The sequence below is a fragment of the Notolabrus celidotus genome, chromosome 11 (genome assembly GCF_009762535.1).
Source record: "Notolabrus celidotus isolate fNotCel1 chromosome 11, fNotCel1.pri, whole genome shotgun sequence".
NCBI lineage: Eukaryota > Metazoa > Chordata > Actinopteri > Labriformes > Labridae > Notolabrus > Notolabrus celidotus.
Genome location: NC_048282.1, coordinates 17,146,140 through 17,164,674, shown reverse-complemented (window position 1 = coordinate 17,164,674; position 18,535 = coordinate 17,146,140). Strand labels below are relative to the sequence as shown.

Genomic DNA, 18,535 nt, shown 5'->3' with positions numbered 1-18,535 from the left:
GCAGCAGTGATCCAAAAAAACAATACGCTGGACTTCTGAGCCCCCTCCTGACCTTCACTAGTTTTATTATAAAATGATAGCTTTTTTTTAACAAAACATTTTTATAAGTTCATTCGTAGTGGTGGACAGTAATAGAGTAAATTTACTTGAGTACTGTACTTAAGTACATTTCTTGAGTATCTGTACTTTACTTGAGTATTATTTTTTGAGGAAACTTATCACTTTGACTCCACTACATTTAGAGGACAATTATTGTACTTTTGACTCCACTACATTTCTATCAGTGCTCTGGTTACTCACTACTTTTGCTTTGAAGTCAGCTCATGAATTTCCTTCTCTTTTCTGAAATCTGATCCCTCAGACAGTAAAATGTGTTTGTGTAGTTCTGTTTGTCTCAGTGGTTTAGCTGTACCTATATATAAAACAGAGCAGATTTCACTCAGATCAGGCAGTTCATTTAGAGGTGGTAATGATGGCTATAATTCTCCACCTGAGCACCCATGGTCATATCTGCAGCCCGTGTTAGAGGTTTTTGAAATGAAGAATGATATGTAACGTTTTAAATGTTCTCCCTGTTTCCCACTCTGCCCAAACATACAAACATTCACTGTCCATCCTGAGAAAGTGTGTCGAGCTACGTAACGTTTGTTTCATTCCAGATGAACATTTCAAACTAAGTTGTCTGTGCTTGGAGTAACTTAGTTCCTGTTTTATTCCATGGTATTTTTTTTTAGAGATTTCAAGTAATGGTTTCTAAATTAACATAATGTAACATGATATACTCCTATGTATTCTTGACTGCAAGTATGTATTGTGAAAACACATCATTTTGAGATTTTTTAAGAAGTACTTTGAATACTTAAGTATTCTTAAAAGCAAGTACTTCAGTACTTTAACTCAAGTAATAATCTGACAGTGCAGCTTCAACTTGTATTGTAGTAATATTATATTGAAGTAATGAAGATGTGTATTTTGTCCACCACTGTTCATTCATGATTAGAATATAAGTTATATAATGCATGCAATGTGAATGAATAGACATAATAATTAAGGGAAAAAAAACGCTCACGTGTTCATTTATGTTTTTCAAAGTCTGGCTGGAGAGAAGTATGTGTAAACTTCATAACCCCTACGACGTATTTACTTTTGATGACTAAGAGCTATGAAGATGTTTTCCTGCACCGACCACAATGGAACAATTTGATCAGTATGCTTATCCCAAACTTAGTATATTTTGCTAGTTTTTGCTGTTAGAGCAGCTTTTACATACTTTTCCCTTCAATGAAAAAAGTTGTTGACCATTCATTATGGTGTTCCTACTCTGATAAGAAATAGATTAAAAAAATAGGGACAAATAACCTCATCGTCTCCAACAGGAAGACAGGAAAAAGAACAGTCCCTGATTTCTGCCTGCAACAGCATATGACTCCATGTGTGAGCCGCAGAGGACACACGATGTTACCGTACTTGCTGTCCACCGGTGAGTCATAAAAGCTGGAACGTGACTCCTGCTGGACCCCAGAGGATATCTGACCGCACAGAAAGTTTCCCAATCACCTGCAGAACCTTGTTTGTCCTTATGTCTGTACAATAATATCTGTGCCATTGTGTCAAAACAGCCTTGTCAAACCAGCTGTACTTGCTTTTGTTCTCTTTCACTTCATAACAGCCTTGTTGTTGTGCTGTATTGACAGGCCACATTGATTCTGTGATAATCCCAGAAACAACTGTTCTACTTATTCTGCTCTTTGCCCATACGGTCAGATATTAGTTTGTTCCAACAGATTTTTAAGCTTGTCATTTATTAGCAGTGTAGCATTTCACATATAACATAAGTGCAAGTCTGTTAAGTGTTGAATTTAACTGACACCCGAGGTGGTGTCAGTAAACCAGTTACATATACCAAGAGTCTGCAATGTTTATTCAGCTTGTACATTTTACTACCAGTAGTGATTGAGAAGAATAGACTAAACTTATTTAAATAATGTATGTTATGAAAACAAAAATCACAAGATCAAATGCTCAGAAGGCTTTCTTTTAATTTGATTACTTGCACTTTTTTCTAAAGTTATGAATTCCAGTCCCTCTTTCACAGCTGATTTTCAGTTGCATTGGGATTGTTGTAGCCGTAAGCCAGCCATCACACTATATGATCATTATAAGTTTGAAGTAGTTGGAAATGCTGACACCAAGTGACAGAATCTTGCAGCTACATGACAGTTTCTTACAGCACTGCCTGCAGAGAGGAGACATTTAGATTTTTAAAGCCTGGAATGTGTTTTTTTGTCCTTCTTTCTATTCTATAAGCTACATTCAGTCACTTTTCATTTAGTTTATGCCCTTTTTTGTCCTGTTTTAGCAGCGATCTGGCTTGCAGCTGCAATTAAGTTCTAGTAGGGGTGTTATCTGGTTTTCAATAAATTAGCTGTGTGTCTTTGTTTGTGTGCAAATACATCCTGCAGCTGAACCAAATACTGTGCCTTATGTTAATTTTTAAACAGTCAGATTGAAGTGTTTCAGTTTCTGTATCAGTGAAACTGGCACAGTATTTGGAACCATCAGTCAAAGAGGCTCAAATCCCCCGTACCCTATCTGAAAGTGTTGGTTTCTCTCAGTGCTTGGCTCATAAGATAAGATAAGATAAGATAAGATATACTTTATTGGTCCCTCATTGGGGGAAATTCTTTGCTACAGCAGCTTACAACACTGGACAGGGGAAAACAACAATGTAATAACATTAATAATAGCAATGATAAAGGTATAATAGAATGTACATTCCAATGCTGTTGGTTTTTAAAGCAGTGACCTTGTTATGTTATTTGTATTATCATTTTATTTATTCATTTTTTATCCTTGTTTTTCAGTGTAAACCTGTGTGTGTTTTTCTTTCTTTGCATCTGACACATAACTCTGCCTGTGAGATTGACACTTCTTTGGGGTATTCAAGTTTTGAGGTGACAGTTTGTTTCATTTACTTAGAACTCTATACTACATTAGAAACACACCAAGGAGAAGAAGAAAAAGAATGTTGAACTGCGTGGAGGTATTTGTGTTCAGCCAGGAGCTAAATGAGCCACATTTACCTATTTTAGAAAACTCAGCAGGTCTAAACATGCAAGTACATGGTGTACTTTACTCAATTACATGCAGGGCCTGCTCAGTTTTCTTAATTGTGTAACAGCCAGATTTAGCACTGCTGCAATATCTGCAGTGGAGTTGTTAGTTGTTGGGGAGTGAGGTCCTTAGATCTGTTGCACTATTTGTGAAAGAACAGATATTACAATCCTACAGTTGGTTTAACAAACCCTGTGAATGGGAATAGCTCTTGAGAGAGCTATGGATTTCACTCAAACGGTCTCTTCCTAATGCCACCCTCACTGAGCGTCGACACAGGTCCGTCAGAGAGAGGGTTCAGCTGTGGGGGGAGATAAGAGGAGGAGAGGGGTGAGGAGGAGCAGGTTTTAAAGAATAGGTTAATCTTATTCCAGTATGGTGTAGCATTATGGCTTGAGCATGAAAAGCAGTGTGAAGAATGTAAACAACAATGTCAATAATAAGCAGCAGGGAGGTGATGCACTCTTAAATTTTTAAGTGCTTGGGTAGAGAAGCTTTATATTAAACACAGGGGCCTTTAAACTGACAAAATCCTCCTTTTTGTGACAGAAAGATTAACCACAGTACTAATAAAGCACTTTTAAAACATGTTACCTCCATTGATCAACCTGTTAGTCAAATTCAGGCAGTTTGTGCTTTGAAAAGTCTGCAATGATCTAAATCAGGACTGCTGATTTATTCATGGTGGGTTATCACACTGAGGGATTTCAATTTTCATGGTCATAAAGTCATTTCTAAACTGCAGCAATGTTATCAAATGTCCAGTTTTTCTGCACCAAGTCAGCACTACACTCAGAGGAACAGCAGTCAGATGATATGTGACCACTTTGATTCCCACTTTGCCTTTTAATTGATTCAATTAGTGTTTTTTTGACCTCTTGTTTACATTAGCTTAATTCTAGCATCCAGATTAATGTTCAATCTAGTAAAATGCGTGCAAGATTTGCCAAGTGTTTGTTTTTCTAAACCCACCTGTTATGTTGCGGGTCAAATTGACACTTTTTAAAGTCTATTTTAGGTTATATATGCCTTCCAAACCAACTAAATGCAGCATAAAAATCTGGGCACCATTTGACAGAAGAGGTTTCATGTTAATTTATCAACATCACTTCATAAAAAAGAAACTTCAAAACGGAAAATAATATCAACAAAAATCTCTCATGTAAAACTATTGTATTTATATTTAGGTCTTTCCAATGTACATTAAAAAAAGTTTTAACATGAATTTTAATAAAAAAACGAGTGAGTTACACTCATTAAATCATGATCTGTGAGAATTAAATAACACCAATGGACTAAATCTTGACTTAAATTGTTAGTAATGTAGTTAAAAATTAGATTAAAAAAGGTGTATTGGGATTTTTGGGGTTCTGACACTTTTGAATAATTGAATATGCCGTGGGTCAAATTGGCCCAGGACCATTATTGCTGTTCCAGAGAATCAAAAATAATTGGAGGGTTAATGCTTGTCTGTTATGTAAGACTCTTTTGTAACTCTGTGGTTTTCTTGTTGTCAGGAGGAACCGTACAAACATTCCTTGCCGTGAGAAACCAAAGGGCCCTGCCCATCCACACAGGTGTTTTCAATTATTATGGCTGATTAGCAACTTAATCAAACAGAGTATGGTCGAAAACTCGCACTTATTGCATAAGATGATCTAGGATGTTCTACACGGATAGGCATTTTTCACAGCAGGCATGCTGGCTTGCCACGGTATCAAAAACACACAAGTGTTTCTAATAAGATTAACAAGGTCTGTGCTATATACAAGCATCCCAGCACCTAACATCGTCAGCATGCACACTAAGAGGACACTGAAACAAATGTAGCTAACTGGAACGCAGAAATTGTACATATTTACACGTGGTTTCCTGTGCCGTCAAACCTAGAATGAGTGAGAGGTTATTGAAGCACCATCAATCTGCATACCTACACTCTGTGAGGGTGAACATATTCATAGTGCACAGGATACACTTGCAAACACAGGTTGCAGATTTCAGTGCAGACCATACTTACTTATTGCAAAGCAGAAAACAGACATGTAACAGCCTTACCTTTTTGTGAACTGGAAGTATCTTTTGAACTAGTTTGAATCTCCACAGGTGCCACATGAAGTCAGTGCCTTTCTTGTTTGTGTTGTGTCAGGAAAAGAAGGCACCATTTAACAGTTGAGAAATGTCAACAAAGCTGCATGTCTGAAAGGGAGTGCTCGCCACCACAAAAGCAAACCGGGAGCTGTTGGAGATATCACTCCAGCATGTTGCACTGCTGTTTGTAGTAACCTTGAGGGTTGTGTATCTGAGAGGAGCTCCAAGTTTTCATAGACAGACCCATAGGAAAAGAAATTTAGAGAGATCTCAAAGGTGTTTCATTTATGTCTCCTAGACAACAATGAGATCTGTTTGAAAGCAAAATGAGACTATAGCATATGTCTCCTGTTTCTCATTCTTGGCTCCAGAAAAAAGTTGCAAAGAGTCTCAGCTTAGTCTCCCTTTCAGTTCAAAAGGAAATCTGGTCAGAATCTGAAATGATTCTCAGGTATTTCTCAAGTTTTGTGACTCTTTTTGAGCTCAGGTGGAGATATCAGGGAGCTCTCTCAATTGTCTCAATCTAACCTCATCCATTTGTTTTTGTCAGACTCAGTTTTTGTGTCTCAAGTTGAGCTCAGATGGAGCAAAGAAAGAGCCTGAGCCCATCTTTTCATGAACATTTATAATGCCCTGCAAAATTAAGATTTCAATGTAATTGTCCACAAACTTACAATTCTCATTCAAACATTAGAACCACTTGCAAGATCAGCTATTTAGATGTCAAATGATCTCTTCTTTGACTTCACAATATGGTCATTCCATTACAAGTTTGTTTGGAACAAAACAACTTCACAAAGATTTAGTGTATTTGAGAGGAATTGCAAAAGAGAGATTTCATACCAGGCATGACGGACGATTTATTTAAAATATGGGCCGCAAAAGGGCTGACCAGATTTAGCCAGATTATTACAATTAAAGGGGTGGATTATTTTGGGCGCTGATGGCCTAGCGGTCTAAGCGCCCCACATACAAAGGCTACAGCCCTTGTTGCAGGGGTCGCCGGTTTGATTCCCGGCCAGTTGACCATTTCCTGCATGTCTTCCCCCGCTCACTACTCCCCACATTTCCTGTCTCTCTTCAGCTGTCCTGTCAAATAAAGGCAAAAGGGCCAAAACTAAAATTAGCCATTAATGAGATCTCTCATTTAAGTCTTAAATAAGACTCATGTTATGATCTCAACTAATTCTCCTAGTGAATTTTAGGAGAAACTATTGAGAAAGGAATGAGAACAATTTGAAACTTGAATGAGGCTGAAGTGAGAATCTCAATTTTGTCTCCAGAGACTTAGAAGAGAAAGCATTGAGCAGTAAAATTTCCCTCAAAGAGAATGACATTCCCACTCATTTAAATTACAGGGGATGAACAAGGCAACAACAAACTTCCAAACCTGTATAATTTACAGCTTCAGTAATTTGACTGAGAGTTGAGGACTACCTTTTATTATTACATGAGTGTTAGGCGTCAGATCTCATTTTTTAAAGCTTAACAACCAACTTTTTTCAACATTTCACTTAAAATTTGTGATAAATATTCATCTAACCCCTGTAGTATGACATCTTCATAGGAGAACACTGTACAGTAAACAGTCAATATTTTGAAATAAACTTTAATAGATACTTACAAACAAATCTACGAGTACAAATAAAATGGAGTCTGCAAGCAAGGAAAACAAAAGGTGTGACACAGTGAAGCCCCATTAGCTTGGTGCTGAATAAGAACCATGTCTGCACATTTAAAAATACTAGAGTCAACAGGTCTATGATATGGCATTTGACAATATGTTGGCAATCATGACTTCTTTCATTACATTTGTGCAGCACTTTGTGGATTGTCTTTTCATGTCGTTACGGTGTCTTGAACCAGAAGTTAGCTGACTAAGAAACAATATTGTCCTCCGACATAACCTGAACCCTTTAAACCCCCTTTACATGTCTTAAAACACAAACACTACATCAATGGTTCTCAGCTATGCGCCAGTAAGACCCAAGAATAGCATGCGTCCATTCAAAAACTGCCACGTTTCCTGCAATTTCATTGGTTAGTTTCATTTTCTGGTTGAATTTGTGCAAACCAGTGAAATCAGTTGATGTAGAAACTGGTTGGATGATAATGTCAGGAATAACTGCAGTCTTGGGCCTTGACAGCGTGTGTTTGAAAACTACTGTACTGCACAACAAAAAGCAGGAGTGACAGAAAAGATAAAAAAAGAAGACTTTGAGACTGTATTGAGAAAGATTTCCTGCAGATGCATGCTACAAATAATCACAGTGACATTATCCTTCTGTTAAAGTTTCTGCTGATGATGTTCCTGTCCCATGCCTTGAAGGTAAGCAATAGGGCACACTTCCATATCACAGTGTAATCTGAGGTGTAGGGGCTGCTCTCCAGCTTCCTCACAGTGCAATCATCCTCACTGCACCACAGACTCATATGGAGTGGTCAGCATCTCATTTTTGTGTTGGATGAATACCAATTTTATAACAATTATCCTTTTAAAAAACAGAATCTTTAAATGCAAGAGAATCTCATTTCTATAATTCTCATTTTAAGAGAATGTTCAGGTCGACATGTGTATGTGCTGCCACCTTGTGGTCGGATACTGGCAGTGGGCTTCTGCACCAACATTTTATTTCATTTTCACACACAACCAAGGACATTTAGATTTAAAAAGGCTACAAGATAGAAATTCATCATCTTAAAGTCTAGATTTCAAAGCAGAGATACCGACCACATACATATGCCACATTTACTTACTCACTGGAAGAGTTACACCAACATGGTGACTGTCAGGGCATCGTCTGGATCAGCATGTGCATAGTGCTCAGTGATTCCTGATTTAATAAAGTTAGAAGGTACATTTGCAAAGAGTCATAAAAACAGGATAAGAAACGCTGACACAGAAGCATACTTGTTGAAGGCTGCGTCAGACCTGGTAGCTCGAGCAATGTTGTCGAACGGGTTCGACCCAAGGAGAATCCCAGAGAAATATGAGAGAGACGTGGGTGTGCTGAGCGTGTGTCTGTCTGTGAGTGAGACCGTCAGCGCCGCCATTGGTAGAGTAGATAGCTCTTGAGAGAGACAGGCAGGGGCAGTCTATGGATTTCACTCAAACGGTCTCTTCCTAATGCCACCCTCACCGAGCGTCGACACAGGTCCATCAGAGAGAGGGGTTCAGCTGTGGGGGGAGATAAGAGGAGGAGAGGGGTGAGAAGGAGCAGGTTTTAAAGAATAGGTTAATCTTATTCCAGTATGGTGTAGCATTATGGCTTGAGCATGAAAAGCAGTGTGTAGAATGTAAACAACAATGTAAATAATAAGCAGCGGGGAGGTGGTGCACTCTTAAATTTGGAAGTGCTTAGGTAGAGAAGCTTTATATTAAAAACAGGGGCCTTTAAACTGACAAAATCCTCCTTTTTGTGACAGAAAAATTAACCAGAGTACTAATAAAGCACTTTCAAAACATGTTACCTCTATTGATCAATCTGTTAGTCAAAACCACACAGTTTTAGCTTTGAAAAGTCTGCAATGATCTATATCAGGACTGCTCAGAGCATCCAGGTCCACCAGTAGATTTATTCATGGTGGGTTTTCACACTGAGGGATTTCACTCTTCTCTGAAGTAATATATTAGACAAACATTCTGCAGACGTGGTGTCAACTTCAGGGTGAGTCAGTGATGATCTCTCTGCTCTGAGAGTGGACTGGAGCGAACATCAAACTCGCAAATTTAAGATGTGTACTTCAATTTGTCCAAATTATGATCTACTAATACTCTAAATTATTCATCAATTAATTTATACTTCAGGTTTCTGATGTTGTATGTTAGAAAAAATGTAAGGTGATAAGAGAACAACCCAGCAAGTGCCAAATTTGAGTCCTATAAAATGTTCAATACAAAGTACAAACAGTTATTCTTGGACCTCCTAATATATCAACATGCAGCTCTATTGGTGTTTACTATCAGAGCTTTTATCTGATGTAAAAAATAAGACAAAAAGACAGAAATAGTGTCGGGGATTTTTCAGGCAACCAGTCTTTGCTGCAGTGCCAGCTCTGCAAACTGGTTACTGGATCCTCACAAACACAAGATCAAGTACAGACTGGGATCCAAACAGCCTCCAACAACAATGTGAGACACCATCATTTTCCTTCTTTCTCCAAAATTAAAAGGCAAAACAAATCAAATTCAAACTAGCTTTGACGCATATCAGTGCATCCGAAGTGCTCGTCTTCCAACAGGCTTTAAAACTAGGTCGAGGAGTCTGAGCTGTGCATAAAAGTCTAATGAGCACAGAGCACATGGGACATGTAGCCAGCACAGCATGTTTGGATAAGCACCTTTGTCTCCTCATTTAAAGCTTGTGATCCTTTTGCCATTGAATAATTGGCATTAATCCAATTACAGCACATTTATGTTTGTCAGGGGGGAAACAAAGCAGCTTGTTGGTTTATACATGAACATTATGGAGCACTTAATATTTTCAAATAGAGACACACTACCATCTGTAATAGAGGAAACGCAGGCTAGTTCAAATCAAATACAAAGTATATTAACTTACAACAGAGAGAGCCGGTGGTTATTTGTTCTAAGACCAGGACACAGTGACCTCATTTCATGAGTTAAAGGGATTCAGGGTTAGGGTTAAACATTATTATAGGGGCGTTGGTGGCCTAGCGGTCTAAACGCCCCACATACAGAGGCTACAGTCCTCGTCGCAGGGGTCGCCGGTTTGATTCCCGGCCGGTTGACCATTTCCTGCATGTCTTCCCCTGCTATCTACTCCCCACATTTCCTGTCTCTCTTCAGCTGTCCTATGAAATAAAGGCCAAAAGGCCAGAAATATAACTTAAAAAAAACAAACATTAATATAAAGGTAAAGTGGACTGCTAAGACAAGAATTCAAATGCCATGTTATCCCTTGTACAGCTTTTACATAATAACCAGAGAGACAGACATACTGGCGTGAGTCACAGACAGTAAATGCTGAAAACCCTGCCTGCAGTGAGCAGCCCTGCTCGGACAGTCTGACATACCCTGATCGGTCACACCTTTGTTTATTACGTCGATAAATGCCGTCACCAGTTTTGTAAGAGCTGTGCAGAACAAATTCTAACAGATAGTTAAACTCTGTGTCTCAAGAGAGAAAAGAAGAAAGATTTTAAAACATTAAGGTTTTCACTTACGATCAAGTCCATTTATGTACCGGATTCGAATCTCACAGTGTCCCCACACAGCGCTCACCACTGGGTACAGCTTCCTGCCCTTAAGTCCTCTAAATGCCACCCCTAAATAATGTCCATCCACTATGTAACCCAGAGTGCCCTCATCCATGTCCAGGACGACTAAGAGGGAGTCTGGTATGATGAAGGTGTCGTCTGGCTCGAGGAAGGCGGGGTAGCTTTTCCCCTGGTGATTCTTGCCGTCGTGGTAGAGTTTACTCCTGCAAAGGTCCCAGCCCCAGGACTCGCCATTGCTTCCCACCAAAGCTGTGTAACCCACTGAGTGTAGCGGGGCGTCACTTGTTGCAACTCCGACCACGGCATGTGTGCCCCTCTGACGCATCGCCCAGCTGATCTCCCACACGTGCAGTCCCCTCGTATAGCCGACGCGGCCCCGGATTGCGTCCGTGCTCTGTGCCACAGGGTGTCTGTGAAACACCAGCTTGTTGTCGTCCTTGACGAAGATGTTTAGCGAGCGGTCGTCGTTGTTCCACGAGTGTTGGACCTGTACGTCCAGGCCTGCAGGTGGCATGTCCAGGAGCAGGTCCAGTCGAGACGGCTTGGTGTGACTCAGGGCCTGTAGCTCCAGCTTCAGGGGGCTGAATGCCGGATCCCGCATATCAATGGTTTTAATGCCACCTGGGACTTTTTGCCCCATGCTCTGGGTGGTTATTACTAGCTACTTCTTCCTCCTCCTCCTCCACCACCACCACCTCCTCCTCCTCCTCCTCGCCCTGCTATTCCTCCCCCCTCCTCAGAGACTAATGGGGGGAGTAATCACCTGAGACCCTCTCCTCCACTGTGCTCATGCAGGCTGGTAAGCAGATTTGTGCTCCTGTGTTACAGATCGACAGCCAAGCTCTGACCAGGCGTTGGTTAGACCTACCTGAGGAGATCAGAGAGAACATACAAATTAGATATACACTAACTTCATAAGCCATCATTCAAACAGGAACATCTATCATCGAACCCAAAAAGTCTGTCCCAAACTGAGCAGAAGACAGAATGTCAGTCTGCTACCTCATGCCCTCTGATAGTGTGGCACATCTACTGTAATCTTTCCAATAAGTTCTACTCCTTTTGGAACTGTATTTAATGGAAAATCTACTTAATGTTCTAACTTGATCCATTAGGTAATCTGTTGACAACAAATATTGGCTAGGGGGGCTGTTAAGCGGCCTCAAAAGTGGCTTTGTTCTCATGTGATGCTCCGTGTATGAAACATAAAGAAAGCAGAGTCCCATGACCTCGGAAATATGAGATGTAAACCTAAATAACTGAAGACGTGGATAACTATCATTACACAACGGCAGGAAAGCATATGTCTGCCAACTGTGGCCTTGTTTCCCAGAACCTTGGTGAAGATAGTTCAAACTGCACGATCACTCGGACATATTTGCCTACAATCATTTGAAATTGATGTCAAGTCTGAAGCAGTTTCTCTCCCACACCAGCTCAACCAGGAAAGACAAGACCAACAAGTTTCTGCCACTCCAAAATAATCAACGCTAGACTGAACCTGCTATATACAATATATATATAATATATATATATATATATATATATATATATATATATATATATATATATACAGAAAACTGTTTAGTCAATATACAGTACATGTAAGATTACTACACTACAGTTCAGCAGGTTAGAGCTGACAGGTTTTATAGTTTCTAAACACATGGCTAAGAGATTTTTCCATGCTATTAATTACCTGGTAGTTAGTTTTATGTCTCTGGCTCTGTAATTGAAGGTGACGATGCACATCAGTGAGCAGGGCTAATTTGTGGAAAATACTTCTGCAGCACTTTTTGTACAGAGTATCAGACAGACATTCCTGTCTAGTTATCTGGACCATGAGAAGTTACTCATCTTATTTCCCTACCCATGTGTTACATCACAGCACTGCAGCACTAAGTTGTGTTTACCTTAAAGGAGGTTTTATCATACCAACTGGGCTAAAAGGGCAGGACAGGTATTTATTACAGATACTATTCGCTGATAGTAAGAAAGCCATAACCAGGAGATGGCTGAATAAAGAACCCCTAAGACAATGAATGGAAAGAAATTATTCAAGAAATGTATTGTAAAGAACAAATGAGTTTCTCACGAAGACGTGCAACAAAAAAGGGTGAAAATATTGGAAGAACTGGACAACTTATATGAATGTGTAATGATGTCTATATTTTCATATGTTCTGCTGTGGAAAATGCCATTTTTGTGCCTTCTGTGGACAACCTTGAACTGACAGGACCTTAAGGATTCTAAAGACATTCTCAGACACTTAAGAATTGGACATGCATGCTGTTAAATAACACAGCTAGCCATCCCACTATTTGTTTGTTTGTTAATAAGTTTGTTCTCCTCTCTGTCCCTTACTGTGGTATATCATGTCAAGCATTTTACCTCACTCATAATGATGACCCTGTCTGTCTTATGTTCCCAGTATTGTTTGTGAAAATATTTGTTACAAAACAAGAAAAATAAAGTCTAAAAAAGAAAATTAAAAAAAAAGTTTTAGCACTTCAGTGTAGCCTGCTCAAATTTTCAACAAAGTCAGCAAACTCCATCCATAAAGAAGATCTCCAAGTTTTAATAAGCACAGCTAACATTTTCCTGGAAGGTGACCTTTTCAGACGGAGTGAAGACAGAGTATATTATCTAACGAAGGACATATTTTGACCATAGACTGTATAAAATATGGACGTAGGATCCGTGACGTCACCCATCTGTTTCTGAAGCGCTGTTTTGAGGCCAATCGGCGGCGGCAGCCATATTGCTGCTGTCAAGTGATTGTGATGTAAAGAGGCGGGCTTTGAGCCTCCTAGCCAACAGCTACAGTGTTCCCGCCTGTCAATCAAGTCAGCTGTACCTCTCATTGGAAGACTCGCTATCTCAATATCTTCGAAATTGCCGCATTTGAAAAAAATTCACCTCCCCTCACAGTGTGTGCCGATCGAGAAATGAGCTATCCAGACTACACTCGTCTTTTGTACCAGGCTGTAAACATGTTTATTTCTGCTGTAAAGATCGCCTTTTTTGAATTGGTGTGTATGTGGTTTCCAGTACTTCCGGAGCCAGCCTCAAGCGGACTGCAGTTTTTAGCACTTCCGCATTGGACTCATATTTTTAGCTTGATTTTGACACACATCTTTAACATTCTGTTGTAATGCACTGGACTACAATTGGATTTCTTCTGTTTTGAGTGTGTCAGCTCAGCTGTATGCGCTTGTGGTAAAAACTGAAAAACAAAAGCCACCTGATGTGACCGTGTTTATCTCCATTGACCAGGACAAATTCAATCTGCGTGATTATAATTTCACAGATGAGCAGTTTAAGACGCTAAACAGAGAGGACTTAACCAAAAATGTGTTATGATCAATTCTGACCTTTGTGATGTTATCAAAAAATAAAAACTGGAGACCTACAAAAGACCATTCACATCTCAGTTTTGCACTGTGATATTTGACCATTACTTAAAATGTACCTGCTCTTAAAGACACAGAACCTGCACAAGTTCTGGATCCATTAAGTGTTGCAGAAAGTCTGATAGAAGAGCAACATGCTACCTTGATCCTAAAACTCTCACCATGAGTTTCCATTAATGTTTACTAGACATAATTGGTTAACACCCATGTTGTTATGTGCTCCATTGGCTCAGTGACTCATTTAGAATTCAGGCGCAAAAACAACATGAAAACACATCCAAACTTTATTTGATTAGCTGTCCTCAAGTTGACGCATTAATTAATTTCAAGATTTTTTATGAGTCGATCCCAGAAAATGCGACGACATTACGTTGCCAATTTTAAGCACTTGAAAGCAGCTCAGCTGTCAGAAAACACAAACTCAGTAAGTTGATAAAAAATACAAGAGGAAGAAATCCAGAAGGAGGATAAAGTACAATTTCCAGTCGATTGGTTATATGGTACAATGACTCATCTCATAGCCAGGTTTTTAGAGGCTGGTGAATGTAAAGGAGAGTTAGGCAGGAAAAAAAGTGTATCGCAGGCCCTTCAAGGCTGACACATCACTCAGCTACTTTTCCCACAATCTCCAAAAATAGGAGAAAGAAAAAAGAGGGGAAACACTCCAGCCATTTCTTAATATATGTCTGGCTAGTCAGAAGGCAACAGGAAAGCAGTAATAAAACGTCTGGCTTAAAGAAATAAAACACGCTCTGTCGGGTTGGAGGGAGACTCTGCTTGACCACAGCTCCTTTGAGGCAGAAACAGTTTCTGAAATGTAGAAACTTTAAAGCTGAGTGAATACCTGCTGTGCTTTACCTCACTTACTCCTTTACAATGGAGCAAAGCTGTGATGGGCATTTAAACACAGCAGCAGCACCTTCAGCTAAATCTCACTTTCTATTTTTGTTTAAATTGGACAGAAATGTTTCAAGATAAAGGTTGGTCTGTTCTATCCTTACATGTTTGATATCCCACCTTGTGAATGAAAGATCACTAACAAGCAGACACAAAGGGACTTTTTGAGATCTGCAGGTGTGATTGGCTACTGCTGCTCCGTGGTCTTCTTGGTACTTCTGCCCATGTTGCAGCCAGGCTGAAGAGAGCATTGTGTAATGTGGAAAACTGTGCTGTGCTGGGAAGGCCACTCTAATTGAATTGTAGACAAGAGTTCATTGAGAAGTGCTTTGGCTCTTCTTCTAATGCAAGTAAACAACCATTTAAATGGGTCATGTCTCTTCAGTGATTGGAAAACAGGAGGGAAGAAAAAGCAAGCAGCGGGTGGCCAGCATCTGAATGTAAACAATCTCTTTCTTCAATGCCTGTCCAGCATTCAGAGAGAGTGAAACATGTTCATTTGCACAGTCTCAGAGCCAAGAGTTTACCATTCCCTCTCGCTGTGGCAAAGAGCCACCTTACAACGCACACAACCAGTAAATAAAAACTAACAGAACAATGAAAGGTCTTCCCACATTCACCTTGGACTTTACAACAAACATGCCCCATTAGTAGTAGAAAAGGCGGCTTGTGGAGGGGATATATTTGGGCTGGGATCCTAGCCTGGACTGGTTTGGGGTTCCTGGGCCCCTGGGTTGGTTTGGAGCTTATTAAAATGCAAGAAGAAGGGCTCGCTGGAATTGCTGAGCCAAGGAAACACTTGTTTGTGTTGTAAGGCCCAATTTAGACTGGGCCCACCTGAACCCAAACCTCGGCCTGTTTGTTGACCTGCTTAATAAGGTTTACCAAATACAAAGTCGTCCTTTGTATGAAAACAAAGCTCCAAAGTGTCGCTTAAAATATTGGAGAACATTTAAACTTCTGTAGTTTACTCGGTTGCAATGACATGTATCACACGGTACTAGGATACACTTTTCATATCTGGTCAATACTTAGATTTGGTGAACAAAGCATCTCATTATCTCCATGAGGATGGGCAAATCCAAAACTGAAACTTCCCTATGTGAGGAAAGCAACTAAAGTATAATATGTCGCTCACTGCTGCCTCTGTAGTGAAGATAACAAAACAAAAAACCTTTTTAACCCTCCTGTTATGTTCATTTCTCAGGAACAGCAACAATGTTCCTGGGTCAACTTGACCCTGGGCATATTTAATCATCCAGAAGTGTCAGAACCCAAAAAATCCCAATACAGATTTTTTAAAATGTCATTATAAACTTCACTACTATCCATTTAAATCAATATTTAGTGCAATGGTGTTCTTTAACTCTCACAGATCATGGTTCAAAGAGGATACCTCACTCCTTTTTCATGTGTGTTCATGATTGAGGTGAAATATGTCACACAGTTGACAAGAAACAATTACTATTTTGGCGTTTTTCGACCGCAGGAACTTTACCCCTGAACTACGTGCATTTCGGCCGGAGGAACCAGGGTCTAAATTTAGTCAGGGGTAGATAATCTCCCCCCTGAAAAGCCCCTGCTTGGGGGGGGGTGGTACTTTTCAAAGGTCCTGGGACTTTTGGTTGAACGTAACAGTGTTTGCGGAGTTTACACAGTTGTTGAAACACAGAGGGAGTTGCTGGGAATGCATCGTAGTTTAGTTTTTTATTAAGATTTCAAAATATTATTTCATATAATTTTTTTTCCCAATACGTCACTGGCCTGATTTGCACAATCTACCTGGGACTTCAGCACGCGGTTGAAAAGCAGACAACAATGGGGGCACAGGAAACCTTTTAGTTCTGGGGAAAGTAGTTCTGGGGGCTAAAAGACCCCAGAACTCTTGGACAAAATGCACCTTTGACACTTCTGACCCCTTTTTAGCCTCCACTTTGACTGCTGGGTCAAGTTGACCCACGAACAGTATCTGTGTAATATAAACATGAAAATATGTGAAATGATTGGTTTTATTGTGTATGTTGATTGAGCTAATTATATTGAGCCAAGCAGAAGAAGTTTCATGCCAAAAATATATATATATATATATATTTTATATATATATTTAACTTTAAAATGGGTCAACCTGACCCGGAACACAGCAGGAGGGTTAATATAATTTAAGAATAAAATCTCTCTTGTGTTGAAGCGCCTCTTCGGTACAGCTGATAAAGATTGTGTGCAGGCCTGTGAATTGTTAACTCATAATAGCTTGTCATGCTAGCTAATCGTCAAACAAACTCTCGTGGACGAAGCCCCTTAGTCCACGAGCGAACACGGACACGACCAGCGCGTGGATCTCACCTGAGCTTTGTCACATTGTTCACCTGAAGCTCGTTCGCGTTCCAATGTTCGTTACACAACAAGCAGCGCAAACCGTGTTAGCACAAACAGCAACAACACCACTGACAATTAAAGGATGAAGACAAACACCAAACATCTCTTCGTCCTGTCTCGGCTGAACCTTTGGGACGTGGAAACCCTTCGCAGTAGTGTTTATGATATTAATGACATAAATGAAGATGTAAGGATGAACACAGAAACCGAAAGAAGCGCTTCGGCAGCCACCATAAGAGCTGAAAACAGGGGGAGAGAGGCTGAAAAACAAAACAGACCTTTGGAGTTTGAGAGGCAGATAAACAGGAGCCGCTTCAGTCTTCAACTACTCCATCGTAGTTTCCCGTTTCCTTGTCGTCTTACCATGTAGCATTTCAGACTGGTCATGAATTAGGTGAAATGATGATGGCTGCTCTCTAACATCTCACGCATCACGTGGTAAAATGCTCCCAGCTGCTATGCTAGATTAGGACCTCCCTACTGACGGGCTGCATGAAGTTAGATTCAAGTTGGTGTTGCCACAAACTTACTTAAAAAAAATTAACAATAACAAATTCTACAATTTTAGTTTCTTGATTCATATTTAATAACACTCTTCCTTTAATTATGATTTAACACCCCATTTTATTTTCCAGAAGAGATCAAAAGTTCACAAATTTTATGTTGTTATACTTCAGACTCCTTTGATATATAACATACATGTGCAATACTTGATTTCCGGTCATAACCATTTATTCTTAACAATTTTATTTATTTATTTATTTATTATCTAGTTCAAAATTTAGTAACTTTTATTCTACTTTATTTATTTATGTGCTTATTTATTTATTAATTAATTTATTTTAAGTATAGCATCTTAAGTTCTTTTAATTGTTTAATATTTTAGTGTTTTATTATTTCAGAAATGGTGATTTTAATTTCCTGTGTTGAGTATTAACATCTTATTTTACCTCCAGTGTCCTCATTAAGATATCATGAGAGCGTTTCCTCAGTTCGTTCAGCAACTTCTTTTTTATTTCTTTTTTTATTTTAATTGTTTTTATTTCTATTGTTGCATATATTGTGTTATCAACCATAGGATTGTGGGGTGGGTTTTGGATCAGGTTGGGGGTGGGATCTTTTTCTTAATTTATTCTATTTTAGGTTGTTTTTATGTACAGCACTTTGTGTTACAATGTCATTGTATGACAAGCACTTTATAAATAAAGTCTGATTGATCGATTGATTGATAACCATGTGCAATATTGTAAATTATTCCATAACATGTCTTATTATTATATTCATCCACTAAAATTTGCAGTCTGGCTTAGGCTAATTTAACTTATTTCATGTATTTAAAAGTACTTCTGTACCTTTCTTTGTACAGATAGTATTTTTATTTTTAATTAGAATTTTTGGATTGTGTT

At 39.3% G+C, this 18,535-nt stretch overlaps 1 protein-coding gene across 2 annotated transcripts; it reads right to left on the bottom strand.

Annotated features, from left to right (window-relative positions):
* Positions 1-6,793: 6,793 nt before the first annotated feature.
* spsb1 (splA/ryanodine receptor domain and SOCS box containing 1) lies at positions 6,794-17,598 on the bottom strand. Of its 2 annotated transcripts, none has more exons than XM_034695574.1 (3): positions 17,408-17,598; positions 10,390-11,311; positions 6,794-8,380 (listed from the first exon to the last, which is right to left on the bottom strand). In XM_034695574.1, the coding sequence occupies exons 2-3, from the start codon at positions 11,081-11,083 to the stop codon at positions 8,244-8,246; spliced, it is 831 nt and encodes a 276-aa protein (XP_034551465.1). In that variant the 5' UTR covers positions 11,084-11,311; positions 17,408-17,598; the 3' UTR covers positions 6,794-8,243. The 2 variants fall into 2 exon arrangements, with proteins under 2 accessions (XP_034551465.1, XP_034551466.1); XM_034695575.1 differs by having other exon boundaries at positions 10,390-11,307.
* Between the last annotated feature and the right edge of the window lie 937 nt (positions 17,599-18,535).